General features: G+C 58.3%; 4 protein-coding genes across 4 annotated transcripts; 1 reads left to right on the forward strand and 3 right to left on the reverse strand.

Annotated features, from left to right (window-relative positions):
* Nucleotides 1–1231: 1231 nt before the first annotated feature.
* Nucleotides 1232–6984, reverse strand: PHF13 (PHD finger protein 13). Its single transcript, XM_058039325.1, has 4 exons — nt 6895–6984; nt 6400–6501; nt 5133–5685; nt 1232–4755 (listed from the first exon to the last, which is right to left on the reverse strand). The coding sequence occupies exons 1-4, from the start codon at nt 6931–6933 to the stop codon at nt 4529–4531; spliced, it is 921 nt and encodes a 306-aa protein (XP_057895308.1). The 5' UTR covers nt 6934–6984; the 3' UTR covers nt 1232–4528.
* Nucleotides 6985–7124: 140 nt separating this feature from the next.
* KLHL21 (kelch like family member 21) lies at nt 7125–13835 on the forward strand. The gene is made up of 5 exons (XM_058039420.1): nt 7125–7178; nt 7708–8756; nt 9939–10344; nt 11809–11881; nt 12173–13835. The coding sequence occupies exons 2-5, from the start codon at nt 7715–7717 to the stop codon at nt 12464–12466; spliced, it is 1815 nt and encodes a 604-aa protein (XP_057895403.1). The 5' UTR covers nt 7125–7178; nt 7708–7714; the 3' UTR covers nt 12467–13835.
* Nucleotides 13836–14270: 435 nt separating this feature from the next.
* ZBTB48 (zinc finger and BTB domain containing 48) lies at nt 14271–18731 on the reverse strand. Its single transcript, XM_058039155.1, is given in 10 exon segments — nt 14271–14901; nt 14988–15076; nt 15187–15351; nt 15647–15783; nt 15947–16101; nt 16429–16515; nt 16784–16876; nt 17227–17338; nt 18020–18213; nt 18216–18731. Coding segments are annotated over 10 exon segments (1845 nt in total). The 3' UTR covers nt 14271–14604.
* An 89-nt stretch (nt 18732–18820) lies between these two features.
* On the reverse strand, nt 18821–23167 carry TAS1R1 (taste 1 receptor member 1). The gene is made up of 6 exons (XM_058039240.1): nt 23010–23167; nt 22637–22940; nt 21536–22312; nt 20973–21185; nt 20678–20798; nt 18821–19805 (listed from the first exon to the last, which is right to left on the reverse strand). Exons 1-6 carry the CDS (start codon nt 23165–23167, stop codon nt 18880–18882), a joined length of 2499 nt encoding a protein of 832 aa, XP_057895223.1. The 3' UTR covers nt 18821–18879.
* Nucleotides 23168–23220: the final 53 nt, after the last annotated feature.

Genomic DNA, 23220 nt, shown 5'->3' on the forward strand with positions numbered 1-23220 from the left:
CTCTCCTGGCACTCAGCAGGGATGAAGACCTGTTCTTCTCACTCCTCCACGTACTTCCTGGGGTAGGTAACACACCTTCTTCCTTCTCCTGAGGGGAATTTCAGTTCTCTGGCCACCTCCTGGAAATCCCCTGTGCAAATACTTCTGGAGAGAGGTCAGTGATTGTTTCAATCTCAAATCTGTGTTTGAAATGCACTTGTTAGGAAAAGTATGTGCTTAAATATGAATGAATTTGCCTTTTGAAGTAATATTGATCTCTTCAGCACCAATCTGTCCAGCTGCTCATTTCCAACACTGCTCTTCCAGACAAGGACACGGTGTATCATAGTTTTATTAATTCTTCTGCCACCCACAACCATGTATTGTCAAGGATTTCCAGAAAAAAGTGAGGGAGAAGGACAGCAATTAATTTCATTTGATTCTGATGCTGCAACTATCTCTTCCCATCTGATTTATTTCTAGTAAAAATAAATGTAGTTCATAAAGTAAGCCATACCAAAGTGAGGAGAGAGGCCAAATGGATTAAGAGCTGAAAATGTAACACTCATCTGCTCTTTCTGGAAAGCAGCAGTTACAGCATAGATCCATTGGCTTTATCTTGCCTAGAAGCCCTGGCAGGGATTTCCAGCAGAAGGGCAGTCCTGGGCTGGTGATACAGCAGCTGGAAACAGCACTTTGTAGAATCTGCTACACACTGGGTACATCAGCACATCTGAGGCTTTTGCAGAGAGACAAGGAATCGTGGTGGCTGTTCCTTGATCATAGTTTTGCTCTGGCTAAGTCCAGAGCAGCTTTCATTGCTCATGCGTGACAGCAGAGGGGAAAACATCCATGTCTTGGCAGTGCAGAGTTGCTTTCAACAACTCCTGCCATAACTCCTTTCCTGACATGGACCTGGCCCCTGTTCTGTGCAGCTGTGGTTCTCTGTGCTCAGGTCACTGCACCAGGAGAATGAGATTTCCAAAAGAAATGCTTTCCCCTGGAAAAAACAAGTTCATATTATGAAGGGGTGTTCATTTGTTTTTATTAAAACCAAAACTTTTCAGTTGTGACCAGTTCCTGGTGCAGGGCTTTATTTCACCTGTGGCCAGCGTTCTGTCAATCTCAAAGTAAATGTAAAATGTGCAATAAATTATATTCAGCTGAAAAGCAGCTCCCATTCCCTTTGCATCTGTAGGAAGTTCCTGAGATGAAACCCCTGGAAAGCAAGGGTTTGTAAACATAACAGCACTCTCTATCCCATCCAACTTATTGACCTCTGCTGGGTGGGACTGGGCAGAAATCTAAATCTCCTCCAGTTCCTTTTTGATGTCACTGTGTGAGGTGCATGGTCAGAAGTGAGGAGCCAGCCTGTAGGGACTAGGACATGGCACAAGAGCATCCCTCAGAGCCACATGCTCACTCAGTCTCCCCAGCCCCCTCCTCCTTTCTTCCTTGTTTTCTGTCAGTGCCACGTTTTGCCAAAACTGTAAGAACATCCCCACTGCAGAACCACAGCCTTCACCACCACATCCTTGCTGTGAGCAGCTGCCATTTTACAGCCACAACTCCCCTGGGACTTCTTTTTATGACTCTCTATAATTCAAAATTACCAACAGAATTAAAACAGAAGCTCTAAGCAAGCAGAACTGAGCTTCCAGCATGACCTAGTGCCATTTCCAAAAGGTTGAGCTGCCTTTTCAGTGTGCCAAGGTGTTCAGGCTGCTGCTTTGATGGCAGCACTGCCTGTGGGCTTGTGGCACATCCATGAGCTGCAGGGTGGTGTGGAGTCCTTGGTGTGCCTAGTGGTGGGGAGGGAAGGGTTTCTTTCACCAGAGAGGTCACAGGGGCTTGGTTTGGGTCTGGCCAAGCCTCCAGTCCTTGCAAGGGGGTGCAGTGCTGCCCCAGGGCTGTGTCTGAGGCTGCAGGGACCTGCTGCCAGGACCACTCTGACACCATTGGCATCCTGGGCCCTGTCCCCAGCTCAGTCCTTGCACCCTTCAGCAGCCCCTGGCACGTTCCCAGCAGTGTCCCTGCTGTCTGCAGCCACTCCAGCAGTGCCTCCCTGCCCAGCCCAGGGCTCCATCACCATGTCCCACACTCTAGCAAGGAGCAGCTGCTCCACAGAAAGGTGGGGGATCCCTGCCAGCTCTTCCTATCCCCACCTGAGTGTATTGTTTTGGGAAGAGCACTTCAAGTGTTAAGTCTTCCTGCTGCCTGGCACAACAGCTCACAAACCAATAAATCATAACAGCAGACTCCTGAGTTTGGAATATAACAAACTCATTGTTCATTTGTCTCACATGTAAGAAAAAAACATGGTTCATTAGAAGTTTTAATGAAAAAATAAAGTTCTGAATTAAACTATAATTATACATGGCTGAAAGTGATGAACTAAAAGAATGGAGATGTTACTTTTTTTATTTCTCTCTGCTGATATTGTAACGTGCTGGACACCATCCACTGGGATAAATCCAAAAAGGGGACAGAACAAGAGTCAGTCACATTGATTAGTGTTGAACCTCTGTGAAAAAGAGCCAGTTCACTTGACAGTGCACCATTTCTCCCATAAAAGCTTCAGGAACACAGTCCACAGAGGTCCAGTTGAACTGCAGACACGCTGTAAACACAAGAGATACAAATTTCAGACCAGGTCCAACCCTTGTGCAGTTGTGGCTGGGATCTTCCAAAGTATTTCTGGGGAAATGGCAGCACTGGAGAACTTTGGTTATTTTTCTGGCTGCAAAGGACAGTCAGGCAGCCATTGGGAGCGAGTCTTTGGCAAACTCCTTGGTGGTTCCACATAGCTTCTGAAGGCAGCACAGCACAGTCATGGTTGAGAGATTTCACAGAAGCTGGTTTTCTGAAACCCAGTCAGGTGTTACAGCTTGGTGGAACGAGATTTTTTCAAGAACCAGGAGAGAACAGCTGCATGTTGTGCACTTCTGCCGCCCTTTCCCACATCGTGGAGCCCCAGGGCGCTGTGGTACTGGGCTGCTGAGGCTTTGGCAGCCCTGGGGCCAATGTCTGAAGGAGGGTACTTGCCCCTGTGTGCTAGCAAGACCCTCAGTCATCACCAGGATGCATCTCGTGGTGAGCCAGTCCTCAGACAAGGCAGTGCTCCAATGCTGTGTGACTGCAGAGCTCCTGGGGTCGTGTTCCTGCTGGCACAGCTGGCCTGGCTCAGCTGCTGTGCCAGCCAATGCTTCTCTGAGCCTCTTCCTGGGCAGAGCACACTCTGTTCTTCAGGCAGAACTTCACAGACACACCTCGAAGCATCAACCCCATTTGTGTGATCCATGTGGATCTGTCTGGCCATTGAGGAACAATGCCAGCATCTCTCTGGCCTTGTGCATGAGCTGTGACTTCCCATCGTGGTCCTGAAGGGATTTCCCATGGGCTAAGGCCCAGGAGGTCCTGTCTGCAGTGCTGGCCAGGGCCTCAATGCTCTCCTGTCCACTCCAGACAGATCCTCATTGCACTTCATCCTGTAGCTGCATTGCCTGCATTTGATCTGTCATTGCTACCAACAGAATAAAGACTCTGGCTTTTTGGTTACAGTCCAGTTCCAAAAAACAAACAGCAAAAGCAAAAATCAACTCAGCTGTCATACTTGGATGGACATGATCAAATTCCAAACCAGACCTGCCAGGTTCTACATTTCCTTTGGCCCCTCTTACAGCCCATGTTTGAATTCTGGGCTGAGAAAAAGGAGAGTCATCTTCTTAAAACAGCACCATAGAGGTTAACGAAGGGACAGGAAATGGAGCAGTTTCCCCCCCATACACACATTTGAGCTGTTCATGCAAATAAATCACAAAAAACCACTGTAAGAAGAGACCTTCTAGGAAGGAATCTGATGCCACTGATCCCCCACGCTGCCTGTCCAGGAAAAGGGTTGCTCCTTCCTGCCAGGGCGCTGTCCCTTGGCACAGGAGGGAGCCCCGAGTCTTGTTTGCACTTGGATGATGCCAAATGACAGAACTCCCCTATGCTCAGGCCCGTGGAAGCAGCAGCAGATCACACAGAGGCCACAGCACTGAGGCTGACTCCTATGGAGTCTCAGGATACCTAAGATTGATCTATACGGACAAATGGGCAGGTATAATATCACACTGAATTTAAAACACAGGGCCATTTACTCTTCAGACTCTTCACACAGACTCCCTCCTCCTCCCCTCCCTCTTTGGGGAGGAGGACGAGTTTTCTAGCACAGAGAAGATTTGCAGTTTCCCAATGGGATGAGAAAACCTACTTGGCAAAGGTATAGTACATCACCCAGTCATCGTAACCAGACAAAACTCCACTGAGCTCAGGGAGCTCTGTCTGTCTGTCCGTCTGTCCCTCGAGAGTCTCTCGCCACAGTTCTGCCCAGTCGGCCGCTCCCAGCTCCGGCTGCCCGCGGCTCGGCGATTCCTCATTCCCGGGCCGCAGGCCGGCTGGGCAGCCCTCCTGCCTGAGCAGAGCAGTTCAGGGGAGCCCTCCCCGGCCTCGCAGCCGGCACCCACGGCTCTCCCACCAACACAGAGCACCAGCACGTGCCTCCCCCCTAGTCCAGAAAGCGCCTGCGCGAGCCCGTCCGGGAGCGGTTCGAGCGGCGAATGTCAAACTTGGAGTCCCGGCACTTCTGGCAGATGTAGATCTCTGGGACGTTCGACTTGCGGATTTTGGCGCACGAGAGGTGGATCCAAGTGTGGCACTCGTTGCACTCGATCATGGGCCGCCCAGCGAAAGGCTTCATGCAGAAGCAAGTGACCAGGTCCCACGAGTCGTCATCTGCAAAGACAAACGGCAAAGATAGGTTTTTAGCGGCTGATGACTCTCACACCAGGAATTTTCTCTCCTTTCATGCTAAATTAACTACCTGGGTTTCAAAGACAGGCACTTTGCTGCTTTTTCCAGGTCTCTCTTGCACGGGAAGAGACTCTCAGCAGTACACAGGAGGCCGTAATCGAGGAGATGCTGCTTCTATAAAGTTGCAGCTTTTCACTCAGTTTATTGCACAAAAGAGCCAACCCACCTCCCTTCCCCCCCAAAAACCCAACTGCTCCTGAATTCCACCCAGGCAGTGCTCCTCAAAATTATCCTCAGGCTACAAGTAAAGCACCACTACTTCCACCTGGCTAATCCTCCTGGACAGCCAGGCCACCTACCTGAATCCACCATGATGTCCTCGTCGTCACCAGTGCCATCCTCATCCCGAAACACCACCTGCTTGCCCTGCCGAATGACCGTTCGCTTGCCCACGCTCTGGATCTCCACCGTCTGCTCGGCCGTCACAGCGGGGTAGGAGACGCTGGACGGGGTGTCAGAGTCCCACACCGAGCAGTGCTCAGTCACAGACTGAGGGTCCCCCTCTGACGAGGGGCTCATCGGCGTCTCTGCGTAAGAGTCCTCTGCCTCCAGGTCCAGCAGCTTCTCCTCATAGTCCTCCTCTGCAGACACCTCTGTTTCCCTCCTTTTCAGCTTTTTCTTCTTCCTGATCTTATCGATTTGCTTTCTCTCTGGCAGGAAGTTGTTGGCCTTTGCCCGCTGGAACAGGGAACCATACGGTTTTGCCCGCTTAAGCTGACTAAAGTTCTTTCTGTTCTTGGTGGGCAGGGAGACAGAGGAGGGGGTGTCATTGAAGCGGGGATCCCAGCTATCGCTGTCAATCGTGCCTCCAGTACTGTTGGGAGGGCTGGGGCTGTTCCTCAGCGGCGTCTCCTGGAACACGTTCAGGTAACAGTTTGACTCAGAGCAGACTCGCATGCAGTACAAGGTGCTGTCCCTTGTCCCCCAGGGCACTCTGACCCATCTCTGAGATGCTGTGCCCTGTGCCCTAGAGTGGTGTCACCTGTCCCCAGGGGTGCTGTTCCCTGTCCCTGAGGGCTGAGCCCTTTCCCCTGGGTACTGTCCCCTGTCCCACAGCATGCTGAGCCTTGTCCCCTCAACCACTGTGCCCTATCCCCCGGGGAGCTGAGCCTTGTCCCAGAAGCACTGTGCCTTGTTCCCCAGAGTGCTGTACCCTAAACCGCTGTGCCCCGTCCCCGGGGGAACTGAGCCTGTCCCTGAGGCACTGTCCCCTGTCCCTGAGCCGCTGAGCCCTGAGGCACTGTCCTCTGTCCCCAGGTCTCTGAGCCCTGTCTCCCGAGGTGCTGCCGCTCCCGCTTTCCCCACACGCCACCCCCGGGTTTCTCCGGCCGCAGCTCCGGGGCCCGGGGAGCAGCAGGAGCGATGCCGGATCCGACGTTTTTCACCCCGCCCACGCCGGGCACCACCCGCCCCGTCCCCAGAGCCTCCAGCCGCCGCGGTTCCCCTTTTGTTCAGGCCCGGCGCGGGGCCGTGACCGCTGGAGCGGTCGGTCTGACAGACCGGCCCGGTGCCCCCCGTGCCCCCAGCCCGGTGCCCACCCCGTGCCCCCAGCCCGGTGGAACTCACCTCCTGCGGGTACGGGATGTAGCCGGCGTAGGCCAAGACGAAGGTGCAGAACTTATTGAAGTCCTCCACGGTGCGGTGCCGCCGGGAGCCGGGGGAGAAGTCCTGCGGGGGGCGGGGGTGAGCGGCGGCCGCGGGGCCGGGCCCGCCGGTGGGAGGAGGCGGCGCCGCTCCCGCCGCGCCCCGCCGCCCCCACAGCGGCGGAACCGGGCAGTGCCCCCCGCCCCCCCATCGCCCCCCGGTGTCGGTACCGGGCCCCCGGAGGGCACGGCGGAGGGCACGGCGGGCGGCGCCGCCGCCATTCCTCGCCCCGGCGGCACAAGATGGCCCCGGCCCCCCGCCCGCCCCGCGGCGGGGAACGGGCAGCGGGCACCGGCGGCCGGACAGGGCCGGGACGGACCAGACCGGGCTGGGCAGCGGGACAAGCACCCCCTCCCCTCCTGTTCCCTCCCCGCTTCTCCCTTCCCTGCCTTTTTCCCCCCCGGGACTCCGGCTCACCTCCGGGGCAAACGGCGAAGCGCAGGAGTCGGAGTCCATGTCCCGGCGCGGGCACGGGCGGGGCCGGGGCGGCGGCGGCGGCAGCCGGGCAGTGCCGACACCGCGAGCCGCTCGGTGCCGGCGGGAGGCGGCGAAGGGGCGGCCGCCCGCGCGGGGCCGCCGGGAGCCGTAGTCCGGGCGTGCGCAGTGCCGGGCGCGGGGCGCGCTGGGAGCGGCGGAGGGGCGGGGGCGGTGCCGGGAGCGGTGAACGGAGCGGGAAGCGGAGGAGAGCGGAGAGCGGATCGGTGAGTGCGCTCCGAGAGTGGCTCTTATCGGGGTGATTGTGGGCCCGGGCGGGAGAGGCCGGCCCTGGGCTCACCGCGGGGCCTGGCTGGTGGCGGTGGCAGGACGGGCAGGGCGCCGAAGCGTCTACGGCGAGCTGGACCCTCAACCCCGACCGGACCCTCCGCCCGCGCTAACGGCGGTACCCGAGCCGGACTCGGAGTGGAGCTCTCTCAGCGCTGTCTGCGCTCGGGACGGTCTTGTGTTCCCCCGGTACCACTGGGCGGCTCCTTCTGAGCGTCAGCCCAGGGCCAAGGACGCGGGGCTGGGCGCGGTAGCTGCGGGGCCCTGGGACCGGCCTGAGCGGGGCCGCGCTGCCAGCGCCGCCGCCTTACGCAACGGGCGCTCTCGGGAGATCCCGGTCGGGACGCGCTCCCCGAGCGCACCCGCCGCCTCCTTGCCTGATCTCCACCTCCCTCTCCCGCCCCGGGAATCGCTCGGGGGTCGGCCCGGCGGCTCCGCGCAGGGCGTGATCCAGGTGCTCTCCCGCAGGCACGGTATGGCGACAGGCACCGGCGGGACGGCAGCGGGAGCCTCAGCCGCGGCGGCGGCGGCGACGGGAGAACCGGCACACGCGGTGTCGCTGCTGCGGGGTCTGAGCGCGCTGCGGGCCGAGCGGAGCCTGCTGGACGTGACGGTGGTGGCCGGCGGGCGAGAGTTCGGGGCTCACCGCGCCGTTCTGGCCGCAGCCTCGGGATATTTCCGCGCCATGTTCGGCGGGGCCCTGCGCGAGTCGCGGGCCGAGCGTGTGCGGCTGCACGGCGTCGAGCCCGAGTGCCTGGGGCGGCTGCTCGACTTCGCCTACACCGGCCGCGTGGGGCGGCTGGGCCCCGACATCGCCGAGCGCCTGCTGCGCGCCGCCGACCTGCTGCAGTTCCCCGCCGTCAAGGAGGCGTGCGGTGCCTGGCTGGCGCGGCAGCTGGAGCCCGCTAACGCCCTGGACATGCAGGACTTCGCGGAGGCCTTCGCCTGCCCGGAGCTGGCGGCTGCCGCCCACCGCTTCGTGCTGCGGCACGTGGGCGAGCTGGGCGCCCAGCTGGAGCGGCTGCCGCTGCCGCGCCTCCTCTCCTACCTGCGGGACGATGGGCTCTGCATCCCCAAGGAGGAGGCCGCCTTTCAGCTGGCGCTGCGCTGGGTGCGCGCCGACCCCGCCACCCGTGCCCCGCTGCTGCCGCAGCTCCTGGCCCACGTCCGCCTGCCCTTCGTGCGCCGCTTCTACCTGCTGGCCCACGTGGAGAGCGAGCCGCTGGTGGCCCGCTGCCCTCCGTGCCTGCGCCTCCTGCGTGAGGCCCGCGACTTCCAGGCTGCCCGCCTCGACCGCCACGACCGCGGGCCCTGTGCCCGCATGCGGCCCCGGCCCTCCACTGGCCTCGCCGAGATCCTGGTCCTCGTCGGTGGCTGCGACCGTGACTGCGATGAGCTTGTCACCGTCGATTGCTACAACCCACGCACCGGCCACTGGCGCTACCTGGCCGAGTTCCCCGAGCACCTGGGAGGGGGCTACAGCGTCGCTGCGCTGGGCAACGACATCTATGTCACTGGTAAGGCATGCAGGGAATGAGGGGAAGCACCAGCGTGAGGGTTCTGTTGGAAATGTGTAGGTTGTAGCAGCGACACTTGGCTTTTCTGGGGTGGCAGGGAGTTTGGGACTTGGCTTGGGTGCCTGCAGCCTGCCAGCAGGCATGGAGACTCCTGGAGTCGGTGCTGGATTTAGCAGCTGGTCTCAGTCCAGGAGCTATTTTGTCATGACTAATGCTGTTGAGCATGCTGGCAGAAGTCACAGATCTTGTAGTTAGAACTTTTTAACCGTCACTGAGGACAGGGGTGATGTAAGAAGGTTTTGACTTTCTCTCTTTGAAGAAGGTGTTCAGGTTCAGAGCCCCCTGAATCACATGCTTGAGGCAGAGGCATGTCAGAAAGCCCCAGGTTCCTTCGCCAGCCCCCATGAGTCACGGTACCTTCCCCTGCACAAATCCTGCCTCCTTGCTGGGGCTACAATTACTTCTGTCAAGGTGACACCAATATGTAAATTTGGCTGTTGAGCTGCATGCAGCTACCTCCTTTGAACTACATCTCTGTGACAGCTGTAACAAACTGAGGCCCAGCACACGCAGTGCTGTGGAACAGCGTGCCCTCGGTGTGCAGCACACACTGGCAGAGCTTTAAAGAGCAAGTCTTAATGCAGGTGAACAGAAAACTGTGTGTTCTCTAGTCATAAGCAGAAAACAAGGACCTGCTTTGAGGACAGGGTTGTAAAAATGACAGGCTACCACATGGATGCAGCATGTTTTTACAGAAACTCTTACATCCCGTGGGAGCTTCCTGGAGTGATCCCAGGCAGGTCAGTCCTGCTGGGAGCTGTGTGCAGGCTGCTGCCGGGGATTTTGGGTTGGTCTGGTGTGTGTCAGTGTGACAAAGGCAAGGCTGGGAGGTTCCCAAGCTGCCTTGGCAGCTTTTGGGCAGTGACAGAGCAGGGGCTGTAAAATGGGAGAGAAGTGGGTGTTAGAGGACAATGGTAGTGAAACATGGAAGACTCATTTTGAGTCACAGCTGGATAAGGACTAGGAATGACACGGGAGAAATCCTCCCTGGCCTGCTGGGAGTGAAGCAGTGCAAAACTTCCTTTAAAATCCTTGTGGCACACGTGCCAAGCCAAACCCTCTGCTCCGTCCCCTTTCCCTTTGTGGAGCCAGGCTCCTGACACGTGTCACCCTGTGCCACAGGGGGCTCGGACGGCTCCAGGCTGTACGACTGTGTCTGGAGGTACAATTCCAGCGTCAACGAGTGGACAGAGGTGTCGCCCATGCTGAAAGCCAGGGAATACCACAGCTCCACGGTCCTGGACGGGCTGCTCTACGTGGTTGCCTCTGACAGCACGGAGCGCTATGACCACACGCTGGACAGCTGGGAGGCCCTGCAGCCCATGCTCTATCCCATGGACAACTGCTCCACCACCTCCTGCCGAGGGAAGCTCTTCGCCATCGGCTCCCTGGCTGGCAAAGAGTCCATGGTCATGCAGTGCTATGACCCTGACAGTGATCTCTGGTCCCTTGTCAACTGTGGCCACCTGCCCCCCTGGTCCTTTGCCCCGAAGACCGTCACACTTAATGGCCTCATGTACTTCATACGGTGAGTAGTGTGAGCAATCACTTCCCTCCCTCCCCATGTCCCCATGAGGAGAGCCCACAGCTTCCCTGGGAAGGTGGATTTTGCAGGTTGGGACAGCACAGCAGTGCTTCCCCTGATGGTGCAGGGAGGGCTGTAACACCTCTTTCCTTGTGCTGGTGGGTCTCAAAGAGCTGCCCATAGACTTGTGTGAAAATGTCTGAGTGTAACCCAGGGCTGGGGAACAGACACGTGTAAATCCATCTGAAGTCAGCAGGGCTGCTTGGAAATTGGCTTCTCAGTTTCTTCAGCTCCTGGTTCAGCCCCCCTCGTTGCTATAAATAAGCACATAAGCTCCAAGAAAACGTTAAACTCTAGTGCAGGAGAGGACGTCTTCCGTCTCAGCAGAGATAAGAGGGCTGAAGATGAAGTGATTGGTCACTATTTTTAAGCACCTTTCCAAATTGGGACTTAATTACCCATCTGAAGCTGTCCTGGTGGCGCAAATACTTCAGTTATCCGCTTAATTAAAAATAAACGGGAAGGCATGCTAGGGCTGGAGCATTTCATCTCCCTGTGTTGACTCTGAGCAAACAGAGACTTCTGTGATGGCCCCCAGGCACTTCTCTTTTTTTAATCTCCTCTTGGCTTTGCATAAAGTAACAGCTTTGGCCCAAGACTTTTTATTTGATCCTTTTGGGTCCAGCCAAATGTCTTGCTGGCGGCTGTTCTGGTCAGCTGGTTTCAGTCTGTCCTGCCAGGGTGTTGCAGCTGCTCAGCTCTTTGTCACAACCTGATTCTATAGAATTTCTGTTTTCTTGCCCATTTTAAAATACTGATGATTGGCACTTCAGAATTTTCAGATCACTTTGCATCTGCAAAAGTCAGTGAGGAAATGATCAGGGTTAGGTGTTCTTCCCTCATTTCATGTGCTGTGTGAGCGTGGGCTGCTGCTCTGTGTGGAGCTGTGGGATAATCTTTGGAGGACGGAGGAGTGGGTTGCAAGTAAAAGTAGCAAATTGGTTTAATAGCTCAGGCTAAAGGCTCTGAGTGCTGGGACTAGTTTTATACCTGTAAATAAAGCACAGGAGTGAGGTTCAGGTGCTCTCTGCAGTTGCCCCAGAGCTGACCCAGAGTGGGGAGAGGAGCCCCTGGTCTGGCTGCTGACCCTGCCCAGAGCTGCCTTGCAGCATCTTGATCCCATCTGTACCAGGACTGTCTTGGAAGGACTGACAGCTCCTCTCCAGCTGCCCTGACCTTGTCCTGCACGCATTCTTGTGTCAGCAGTGCATGTCTCTGAGTCACAAACGTCCCTCACCTGTCACTGTCACCCTCCTGTCTGCGAGCAGGGTGGGTAAGAGAAGCCCTGGGGGATTATGTTGCCTTCCCAGCTCTTCTCTCCCCCTGCCCATCTAAATTTGGCTTTGATGAAGAACCCAAGCAGCGTTTCTAGAATGCAGAAGAGTAATTTTGTGTTCTCTTCCCCAGAGATGACTCGGCTGAAGTGGATGTTTACAATCCATCAAAGAACGAATGGGATAAAATCCCTGCCATGCTCCAGGTAGGACATTTTCCCACTTCCAGGATGTCTTAAGTGTTATAAATTAGTTTCATTTACCTTTGGAAAACTAAGAGCTTTTTAGAACCAGAAACCTTTGTGTGGAGCTGGTTTAAGTGTGTTGGAGTCACTGGGAAGAGAGTCCTGGATGTGATGGCATGTCTGGGTGTGCGGCCCAGTGGGCAGCACTGGTGCAGAGCCCAGCCATGAAGCTCCCTCAAAGAAACAGCTCTCAGATCCCACCACCCCCTTGCTGGATCAGGCAAACACCCCTGGTTTATTGTTGCATTGCAGGTTCATGTTGGGGGCAGCGTGGCTGTGCTCGGTGGGAAGCTCTATGTCTCAGGAGGCTACGACAACACCTTTGAACTCTCGGATGTGCTGGAAGCCTACGACCCTGAGACACGAACGTGGAGTGTCGTGGGCCAGCTCCCCGAGCCCATCTTCTGGCACGGCAGCGTCAGCATCTTCCGGCAGTTCATGCCAGAAACCACACAGGAGGACGACAGCATCACGCTGGACAACACCATCAGCTTGAGCAGGCAGAACCAAAACCTTCACAACCAGAACCTCAATGAGCTGCCTTAGCACAGGAAGCGGCTTGACAGAATCCCTCATGCGGAACCTGGGCTGCTTTGGGAGAAGGCTGAGGCAAACCAGTGCTTGGAAACAAACCCATGCTGTTCACAGAGGGAGCAAGAACTCTGGCTGTTGGATGTGATGCTGTGGGCCTGCAGGCAGCGAGGCCTCCACTGCTTCCCTCAGCCCTTCAGGGTGGGAGACGGCGCCGCGCTGCCCGCAGGGACCCGAGAGCTGATCCTGGGGAAAGCACTCGTGGTGAGCCACGCCACAGCACCGCTGCTTACAGACACCTTTCACTGGGAGCTCCTTCACCCTGTAAGGCTTCATTTGGCACCAAACTCCTTCCTTCCGTTCCTGTCTTGGGAGGGGTCTCTCTGGTAGGGCAGTGGTCTGGACACCCCCCCTGTATTCTGTGCCTCGGAGGGAGATAGGCTTCCCGTGCACGTGTTGGATTGAAAGGTAGTTATTTTAGGTTTTTTTTCTTCTTTTTATTTTGGTTTTGCAGTTTTATTTTGGCCTGTGTAAGATTTGCCTTTATACTTGCCCAAGTGCCCTGGCCAGTGGGCTCTGTTTATCTACCTTTGCTGAAGAGCAGCTGTGTGCAGTTTGCTTGTGGAATGTTTCTGGAAGAAAGCAAATGGCTGAACCTGAAGCATGGCTCCCTGAGAGCAAGTGCTGCACCTTCTGGAGAACCCTGAAGTGTGGCAGAAACTAAGGTGTGGCTGGATGCATTTGCTTTTTTGGTCTTTAAATTTTACCTAATAGAGGAAAAATTTGCATTTAAGCTGAATTCAGAGATGGAAACCCCGTGTACTCGATCTCTCTCCTCCAGGCTTACCCCTGGATCGAGGAGCATCCGAGCCCCATTTCCACAGCATCAGCATCTTCACAGCTTTACAGAAACGTGTTTTGCCTCAATGCTGTCTGATGCTGCTGCCCCCCTCAGCCACGGGGAGCCCGGGCTGTTCTCCAGCCTGGATCACTGACAGTGCCTTGGTGTGCCAGCAGGGCCCGGCTGCCCCGTGGTGTCACAGCCCTGGACAGAGCAGGGGGCACAGGGGCCCGCAGTTCGGGGCAGCTGCTGCTTTTTTTGGGAGCAATGGCCAATTCCTGACGGCGCCGCGGCTCCAGGCGTTTCTGCTGAGCTATAAATAACGCGGCCGTGCTCGCTGCTGGACCCCCAGTCCCACCCGCCGAGCAGCTACAGATCTGTATTTATTTTTTGTAGAATTCATTGTGTTGAATCCTCAAGTACAGTTGAACTCCATCCTTTGAAACAAAGGCATTTTACATTAGCAGATAATGTATTTTTATTCTCATAGTTTGTTTTTAAATTTACTTGCAGCAGTCAAGTTAAATAAAACTTGTTACACAATTCCGTTCTCTGTGAGGGGAAGGGAGCTGGAATGAGATTTTACTGGGAGTTTCTCATTCCAGATATGCTTAAATCGGAGCCTGTCTGTCTCCTTGGTGAGTAGAGGGAGAAAGGGGAGAGAGCACAGCTGCAGTTCTGGGGTGTGGGGGTACACACAGAGATCTCTGCCCACCCTGGCACCACTCAGGCCGTGGTTCTCACTCTCCCAGCAACCCTGGATTGGGTTATTTGGGACAGATTATGTCCCCAGACCTGAGCACAGGAACGCAGGCACTTTGTGCTGCTGGAGTGTGTTCTGTTCTGAGCAGACAAGACTCATGCCCTGCCTTTAATGGGGTAAGGAAAGAGCAACTGACAAAGGCTTAACAAAACAAAGGAGAAATAAGGCACCAGTTCAACAGAGGAGTTAAGGAATGGGCAGAGCCGCTCTCTGTGGGGGAAGGTGAGCTTTAATCACAGGCAGGGTGAGAGGGCTGGAGGAAAGGGGAGGGCAGCACTAGCTCCTCAGGCATCAGAAAGTGAGTCACAGTATGACACAGGGAGGTCAGTCCCATCCCACTGCACATCACACATGGACACTGACTGGAGCGACTGTTCTGAGACATTTCTTCATTTGACAATCACAACGTCATGGTGACTTTCTTTCCCTGCAGCCCGGGATAGGAGATTGGCAGAAAAGGAGGGGAGGAGGCTAAAAGAACAAGTGTGGCAGAAAGTGGCTCAGCTCAATGCTTTACTGTGTTTCAGTGGAAGGGGATGGGTGGCCACACTACGTCTCACAGTCTTCAGGAATCGTTGTGGTTATAATCAGTGATTGCTCAATCACGTCCGCAGGGGAGAAGTTCTCATTTGAGCAGAGTTTCTGTGCAGGGACCTCCTCAGGCAGCGACCCACGGGTCAGTGATTCCACAATCACCTCGGCTGAGCCCACCTCCAGCTCTGGTGGTGGCTGCAGCACCACCATCACATCCTTCTCGTCCTCGATGATCAGGTTCCGCAGCTTCCGCTGCCGAGGGTTATAGTTCTCCACTCGGTCGTGGATCTCCATGTGGCGCCTCAAGTGAGCCTGCAAAGGAAGGGGAATGTGGAGAGACCCAGTGTGGGCTGGCTCCCCAATGCAGCAGGGTTCCCTGGAGCTGGGGAAGGCCTCACCTGCCGTGTGAATTTGTATCCACACTCAATGCACTCAAACTTCCTCACTCCCTTGTGCCGGCGAACATGGACACGCAGCTGTTCTACCGCTGGGAAGGGAAACGAGAGCCTGTTGGCAGCAGCTCCATGTCATGGCAGCTCACAGCAATGCCAACCCACGCAGGGCAAGGAGGCAGCTCCTGCAGAGCCCCCACGTTACCTTTGAATGTCTTGCCACAGATGTGGCAGAAGTGGGGCCGCCCCTCCTGGTGCCGGCTGGCCACGTGCCTCAGCAGCGGCCCCTTCTCCGTGAAACGCTGCTCACAGAACTCGCAGCTGAACGGCCGCTCCCCCGTGTGCGTCCGGTTGTGCTTGTCCAGACTCGCTGCCGTTAACGGGGGGAGACAGGGAGAGTGGCTGCTCAGGAGCACAGCCCATGCACCCCCATCCCAGGGGCTGCCAGGCTGGCCGGGAAGGCAAGAGCAGCACAAACAGCCTACTCCAGCTAAGGGTCATGAGCAACACCAGCTTGTTCCCATTCTATGCCATGAGAGCAGAGCAGGTGACAGGAACATGCTTTTCTTAGTATCAGCCTGCACTCACAGGAGCTTGGCTTTGCCCCTGGGGAAGCTGCTGTCTGGGGTTCCTGGATGCTGGAGCCCTAACCCAGCCAGGGGTACCTTGTGTCCGGAAGGTCTTGCCGCAGAGGTGGCACTGGAAGGGCTTCTCGCCGGTGTGCGTGCGCAGGTGCATGTTGAGGTTGGCTTTCTGTGTGAAGGCGTGGTGGCAGAACTCACACACGTAGGGCCTCTCATTCCTGTGGGCAGAGAAGTGTCACTGGCACCTCTGCCAGCTTCAGCCCCTGTGGGTCTCAGCCCAGCACCTCTGTGAAGAGGGTGACTTTCAGCCCACCCCCAGGCCTGGGGACTGCAGCCAGGAGAGCTAAGGTGACATTAGAGAGGACACGGGTGACATTGTACCTGTGCTTGGCCTTGATGTGCATCTGGAGGCCGTTGCGGCTCGAGGCCCTGTGCCCACACTCCTCACACACAAACAGCTTCTCCCCACGGTGCTTGAAGGCCTCGTGCAGGCGCAGCTCTGTCCGGGACAGAAAGCACTTGGAGCAGGTTGAGCACTGCAAGGCCACAGGAGAGGAGGGTGTTAGGGTTGGGGTACACCCACCCCAGACCCACTCACACCCAGCCTTTCCCCAGCTGCTCCAGGGACCTCCCTGTGGAAGCCAAGGCAGCACCCCCAGCTCATGACACCCAGTAAGATGGGACAGCCCAACAGAGATGAAGTGCTGGTCAGTGCTTGGATCTGTGGGCTGCTCCTGCACCCAACAGAGCCCATTTCCAGTAGCTCTGTGCCCCACCCCTCACTGACAGAGCCAATGCTGTGCCATTCCTTAGACCAGGTCCACACTCAGGATCCCACCCTCCCCAAAACCTCCGGTCCCTACCGCATGGGGCTTGGGGGCACCGTGCAGCTTTATCATGTGGCTCTGCAGGTCCTTCTTCTGCATGAACTGCTGTGAGCACGAGGAGCACTGCGAGACAGGAGAATGGGGTCAGCTTCCAACTGCCAGGGAGCAGAACACAGATTCCTGGTACAGCCATGGGAAGCCTTTGGCTGTGGTGCTTCCCTGGATCACGTTTTGGTTCAGAGACAGGGAACAACCCTAAGTGGGCTGTCATGGACCAGAGAAGGGAACTGGTGCACTCAGCTCTTGATGGGCTGGGCTGCCCTAGAAGGGAAAGGCCTGTCCTTGCTCCGTGCCAGTGTTTATAGGGATGCTGGATTCATGCCCTGCTGACCTTGTATGGCATCTCCCCAGTGTGTGACACCATGTGCAGCCGCAGCTCCATCCGCCGCTTGAACACCTCTGGGCAGGCCGAGCACGTGAACACCTGTGAGAGATGGGGTGGTGTTGGCTTCCACAGGACCAGAGCCTCACCTGGAGCCCACAGCTCAGCCTCCTGCCCAGCACATGGCACTGGCACCCAGCTACAGCATTGAACCCACACCCACAGGAGCCAAATCTTTTACAGTACAGAGTCCCGGTGTGCTGAAACACAAGTGAGGGCTGTGCTGTGTATCAGGTGTGAGTCCCAGCCACAGGGGCCCTGGCTGTGGGGGTCCCAGCCATGGAACACGTGCCACACGGTGCTGGCAGGGTTCTGTTTGGAACTGGGACTGGCAAAAGGTTTCAACTCCCCTGCTGCACACTCCAGCCCAGCAGGGCAGCTCCTGGGCGTACCTGTTCCGATCGGTTCATGCAGTTCCTGGCTTCGTGTTCCAGGAGATTCTCTTTTCTAAAGTAACATTTGCCACACTTGGAACACTCAAATGGCTTCTCTCCAGTGTGTTTCCTTGGGGTATGCAAATACAGAATCCCATCACTGCCTGTCAACAGCATCTGCACAAACAGGCCCAGGAGGTCACAGGGAAGGGTGAGGTGGGTAATGCCCCCCACCCCAGCAGTGCTGCTATTCACAGCTGCCCAAAAGCTGCTCTTATGACACTTTTTAGTCCCCTCAACAGCACAGCTGTCAGTGCCCACTGTGCTCCACAGAACACCATTTCTGCAGGGCCAAGATTCTTCCCCAACACAAGTGAAGCAAAGATTGAGCTCTCACTGCAGGGCCATGCCCTGCACTCAGTGATCCACCCTGGAGCTCCTCACAGAGCCCAGCCGTGTGTCTCCAGCACTCCCCACCAGCCCAGGGCACTCTCAAAGCCCAGGAGAATTTGCCATTGCCCACCTGCAGCTGGAGCAGCCCCCAAGGAGCCCCTCACATGGCCTTCCTGAGCCACAGCTCAGGACAGTCACTGCAGCTCTGGGATGCTTTTCATTGACATATAACCCTCCCCCAGGCCAGAGCGACCCCAGGGGCAGAACAGACCCTCCTTGGCCACCCCGGGGGATGCCGAGGTGATGGGACAAGCTGGCAGAACCGAAGCCGCCCTTTCCCCCACCCCGGGAAGGGGCAGAGCCGTGGGGACAGCACGTCCCCCCGCGCGCAAGGGGAAGGAGAAGCCGGAGCGTTTACCTGTTGTGCACTTTAAGGTAATATTTGCTGAGGAACGTTTTATGACATGTGGGGCACTCGACCGGCACCGCTGTACCTTTTCTGCTCCCCGGCGCCTTTCCCGGAGCGGGGGGGCTCTTTTTGCTCCGCAGCACCTTCTCCTCGGGAGGGGGCTCGGCGTCGCCGTCCCCCCGCCCGCCGCCACCCACCGCCGCCTCCTCCGGGGCTGAGGGGGAGCCCTGCGAGGGAACAGCGGCGTCACCGCGCCGCCCCCGCCGGGCCCCGGCCCCGCCGTCCCCCTCCCGCTCCCCTCACGCACCGCCTGCCCGCCGGGCTGCGGGGCCGCCGCGGGCTCCGGGCGGGCGGTGGCGGCGACGGCGGCGGCGCGGCGGGGCCGCGGGCGGAAGGCGCGGCACAGCGCCACGGCGTCGGGCACGCCGAGCTGCTCGGCGGCCGCCAGCAGGCGGGCGCGGTTGTGCGCCGTGAGCGCCAGGCGCCCCGTGTAGAAGAAGTCGAGCAGCAGCTGGAAGGTGTCGGCGAGGCCGTCGGGCAGCGCCACGGGCCCGCCGGGGCCGCGCGCGCGGAAGAAGCGGGAGCAGCTGGCGAGCACCGGCCAGTGCGCGCGGAACTCGCGGCCGCCCACGCCGAGCGTCGCGTCGCAGAACTGCCCGGCTGCGCGCTGCCGGTTCAGCTCCCGCAGCACCCGCACGCTGTGCGCCGCCGCCGCCGCCATGGCCGCGCACCGGAGCCCGCCGGCATCCGCCACCGCCGGACGTGGCGTCAGCGGGCGCCGGCAGTGACGCCGTGAGGGCCGGGGCGGGCCGGGGCCAAGCGTCGGTCTCCGCGGCGGAGTAGGCGCGATGCGGGATGAGCCCCGCGGCTCAGGCGGCGGCCAGGCGGCGCGTGTACTCCTGGATGACCATCTGGAAGTGTTCGGCCGTGTTTTGGTGCGGCCGCAGCAGGATGACGAAGGCCCGCGGCACGAAGTACCCGCCCAGCAGCGCTGCGAGCGTGCCCAGCGTGCTGAGCACCCGCGCCACCGTCTCGGTCTGGCCGCGCAGCGCGCCCTGCGAGCAGAGCACGGCGGCCGAGCAGCCCAGGTGTAGCAGCAGGCTCACGGTGAGGCTCTTGGCCTCGTTGTAGGCGGCGGGAAGGTCGGTGCCCGCGTAGGTGAGCACGAAGCAGGCGGCGCTGAGCAGCAGCGTGTAGGCGGTGGTGGCGTCGGCCGCGGCGCTCTGGGCGCACTCCAGCACCACCCACTCGTCCCGCACGCCGTACTCCCGGCGCGGCACCGAGGGGCTGGCGGCCTCGATGGCCACGCACAGCGCCACTTGCGCCGCCGTGCTGGCGGCCACGAACAGCACCGGCCCCTGGCGCCGCATCCAGGCCTCGTAGAGCGCGGGGTAGCGCGCGTTCAGCTTGAAGATGCAGAGGATCTGGAAGGAGCGGGTCGCCACGCACGAGAGGAACACGGTGAAGCTGATGGCGAAGAGCGGCACCCGCAGCAGGCACGCCGCCTGCGAGGGCTCCCCGAAGTAGCAGAAGAGGCTGCTGCAGGTGCAGGCCAGGGAGCCCAGCATGAGGAAACACGCGTTCCCGCCCGCGGACTTGACCACAGGTGTGGAGGCATTGAGGGCGAACAGGACAGTCAGCGCTGCTATGAGCAGCATGAGAAGAACAGCCAGGGCCAGCAGCGCCCAGGAGAGGGGCTCGGACCAGGACAGGAACTCGGTGGTGCGGTTGAAGCAGACCTCACTCCCTGCTGGGGCCCACTCATCCAAGCCACAGGCCTGGCAGTCAAAGGGGTCTGTGGAGGACATGGACCCCTCACACACCTCGGACCCGGTAAGAGCTCTGCCACGGTGCAGGCCTGGCCCGCAGCTCCCTGGGCTCTGCTCAGCCATCACGCCTGCTCCTTCCTGTGGGCGCTCCCAGGCCTGGGGTAGCAGAGGGGGCTCTTCCCCAAAGACCCCCCAGCTAAAATTGGCCCCATGGACTCTCCCAAAATCCATGGCCCGGGCTGAGACAGGGGCTTGGCTGTGTGAGGCTCAGAGCCATGGGGGCTGTGGGTGGGAAGGAGCCCATGCATCAACAGTAACCTGGGAAGGATCTGCAGCAGCTGCTGTTGAATGGGACAGTACCATGTAGGGGGGCTTTCTGCTCCCACTGTCCCCAGAGCTGCCCCTGCCTACTCCAAGGCCAAGGGTGTTGAGGCACTAGCTGCCAGGAAGGGGTTTGTTGTTGGGGTTTGTTGTTGTGGCTGGTGATTCTGAGGCAGGAGACATTTCCATATGCCAGGTGCTGGTGATCATGTAGTGCGGAAGCCCCGTGTGCCATCTGGGGCACAAAGGAAAGCACTAGGTTGAATTTCCCTGGCAGAGGATGCGGTGCAGGGAACAGCTACCGGGCCGGACATCCCCCTTCCCCGGCCACAGGCAAAGGGGCTCTGTTTGCCCAGGTGGGCTCACCTGTGGGCAGTACTCCCCGGAAAGCACAGGGCATGGGCTTTGCATACCCACTGGTAGGCAAACAGGAGCCAGACCCACTGCCTTCAGGTCAGCTCAGAGGTTTTACTGACCACAGTAAAACTGTGAGAGGCTGGGAATGGTGAGACAGGAACAGGAGGTAGGATGTGGGCAGGGAAGGAATGGGCAGGAGCAGACAGTGTGGTGTACTGACCCGATGTGTTCAGGAAGGTTCCTGGTGGACAGGCCATGCAGCTGAAGCAGCATTTGTGGCGGCTCTGCTGCAGCCTCATCTCTCCTGGCTTACAGGCCTCGGAGCACACTGAGCTGGGAGCCTGCCGGGAGCACAGACAGAGTCAAGCTGACAAACAGCAGCACTCTGGCACCCCCCAATACTGCCTTGGCCTTCAGTTTTGCCCTGCTATGAGGAAACACCCCTGAACTGGTGGCATTGGGAAGCAGTGAGCTCAGAAGTGAGCAATAAATAAGACCTGGGTGCAGAACAGTACCTTGCCGTCTTCTGTGTTCCACAGGATTTTGCCTGGGTCGATGCTCAGCCTGTCAGGGTTCACACGGAATGTTCCTATCACATCAGAAGCCCACTTTGGGCCCAGCCACTTCCACATGACAATGTCAAAGCCTTTATGAATGTCCCCGTGGTCATCGAAAGAGATTCGGCTCTTGTTCAGGGTGAAGTTTACTTGCCTAATCTTTTGTAGGAGCTGTAAAAGAGAAGAGTAAGAGAGAAGTCCTTCCAATGGCACGACTCCTGCCATTGGAGGGAGATGTGCTGGAGGATGCTTTTCTCTGTCCTGCAGGTGCTTTCAAGCCCCCCAACATCTGCAGGAAATCCCATCCAGTGAAGGGGTGGTAGTAGAGGAACAAGTGACCTAGGATGGAGTCTAAGTCTAGGTCTTGGCTGCTCTGTCTGTGAAGGGCAGCTGAAGTCCACAAGGGTCTTCAGCTGGGATTTGAGCCTTTGGGAAAGACCAGAAACCTTTGTGCACAATGGAAAAATCCTTCCCTGTGGGAAAGGATCCTCATGGATCTTCTTCCACGAGGTTGCTCTTACCTGCCAGGGATAGACAATGCCTTTGCTGCAGGCCCCCGAGGCACAGCCTAGCAGGTCGTGGAGGCCATGGGCCACGGCATACACGGCTGAGTACACGCTGAAGGAGCCTTGAGCATCGTATAAGTCAAGGGCGGTGGTGAGCGCGCGGCAGCCGGCGCAGCGCTGCATGCAGTCCGGCCGTGTGCTCCCTGCAGAGTGCCTGCCCGCCTCTGCACTGCTGCCACGCTCAGCCACAGCGCCTTCCTCCCACAGCTTCCAGGCCTCAAAGCGCTCCAGCATCGTGGGCTCTGGCTTCTCTACTGCCATCCCAATCACCGAACCGACGGTCTGGATGCCAGGTACCTGCCAGATAGCTCGAGCCAACGACCAGTCTTCAGAGGCCACCCACACCATGTCTGTGATGTTCTTCTGGACCACCACCTCAAAGAACGGCACAACGCTTCCTCTGGTGGAGAACACGATAGTGACATTGACCTTGACATCTGTGAGGATTCGGACCAGGTTGTGAAGCTCCGGGTTGCTGGCATCTGAATTGGCGGGGAGGGTGCCTCGGTAGGCCACGCACACGTTGCTTGCAGTCAGCAGCTCCTGCAGGCCATCCAGGCCAACCCTGCCATAGGTGTCATCGCTGCCCAGCAGCACCACCCAGGTCCAGCCAAAGCGCTGCAGCAGCGAGAAGATGGCCTTCACCTGCTGCCTGTCACTGGGGATGGTGCGCAGGAAAGAGGGGTACAGCCGCTTCAGGCTCAGCAACTCCGTGGAGGCTTCGTAGCTGATCTGCAACGAGAGCCAGGGGAAAGGGGGATGCACTGTCCTAGGCAGCTGCTATCCTGAGAGCTAATGGCACAGGCAGCTTATCCTGGGAAGACTTGGAGCTGGGCAGGCAGTGGACCCAGTGCCAAGCGTGCTGAAGCAGGAGAAAGCTGTGATGGATGGCAAGCCAGCCCACTGAAAGATCTGCCTAGGAAAGATCCCGTGACAGCACACACAGAGGGGCTGCATTACCAGCTCTACCAGGCTCCTCAGGTCTGAGCCTACCCTCTCTGAAACCATCACTCCTTGGGATCCCTGGTTTTCATCAGCCATAGAAGGTGCACTTACCTCTGGTACAAGAAAGAGACTGAGAACAGCGGCTGTGGTGAGGGACAGCTGGGTACTGTCAGGGCCAATGACGGCCACAGCCTGGGGTTCATAGTGTTGGAAACTGGGGAGCACCTGGACATCCTGCCTGCCTTTGCGAGCCAGGGCGCACAGCGTGGCGTGGAAGTTGGTAGAATCAGAGCAGGTGTCGTAGATTTCATAGCCCAGAGTGACATTAGGGAGCAGCGTGGTGGAGTTGTTGATCTCCTCCACAGCGAAGCGCAGGGCCTGGGCCAGGCAGTAGCCGTGGTTCTTGAAGGTGGCGCTACGGAATCGAGAGTGGTTGTTAGGGAGGACAGAGCGCGCTGGGGGCGCGGGCAGCGCGGGCACTCACTCGTCGCAGCCGCGCACGAGCAGTCTGGTGTCGTCGCGGCGCGCCGCGGCGTGCAGCGGGAACAGCCCGGCCAGGCGGTGATCGCCGCGGAGGCTGAACGAGGAGGCGGCGGCGGCAGCCGCGCAGAGGCACAGGCGGAGCAGCGCGGGCGGCAGCATGGCGGGGTGGTCCCGCACTGTGCGGGCGGCTCTTAACGGGGCGGCGGCGGCGG

This window comes from Melospiza georgiana, chromosome 22 (assembly GCF_028018845.1).
Source record: "Melospiza georgiana isolate bMelGeo1 chromosome 22, bMelGeo1.pri, whole genome shotgun sequence".
NCBI lineage: Eukaryota > Metazoa > Chordata > Aves > Passeriformes > Passerellidae > Melospiza > Melospiza georgiana.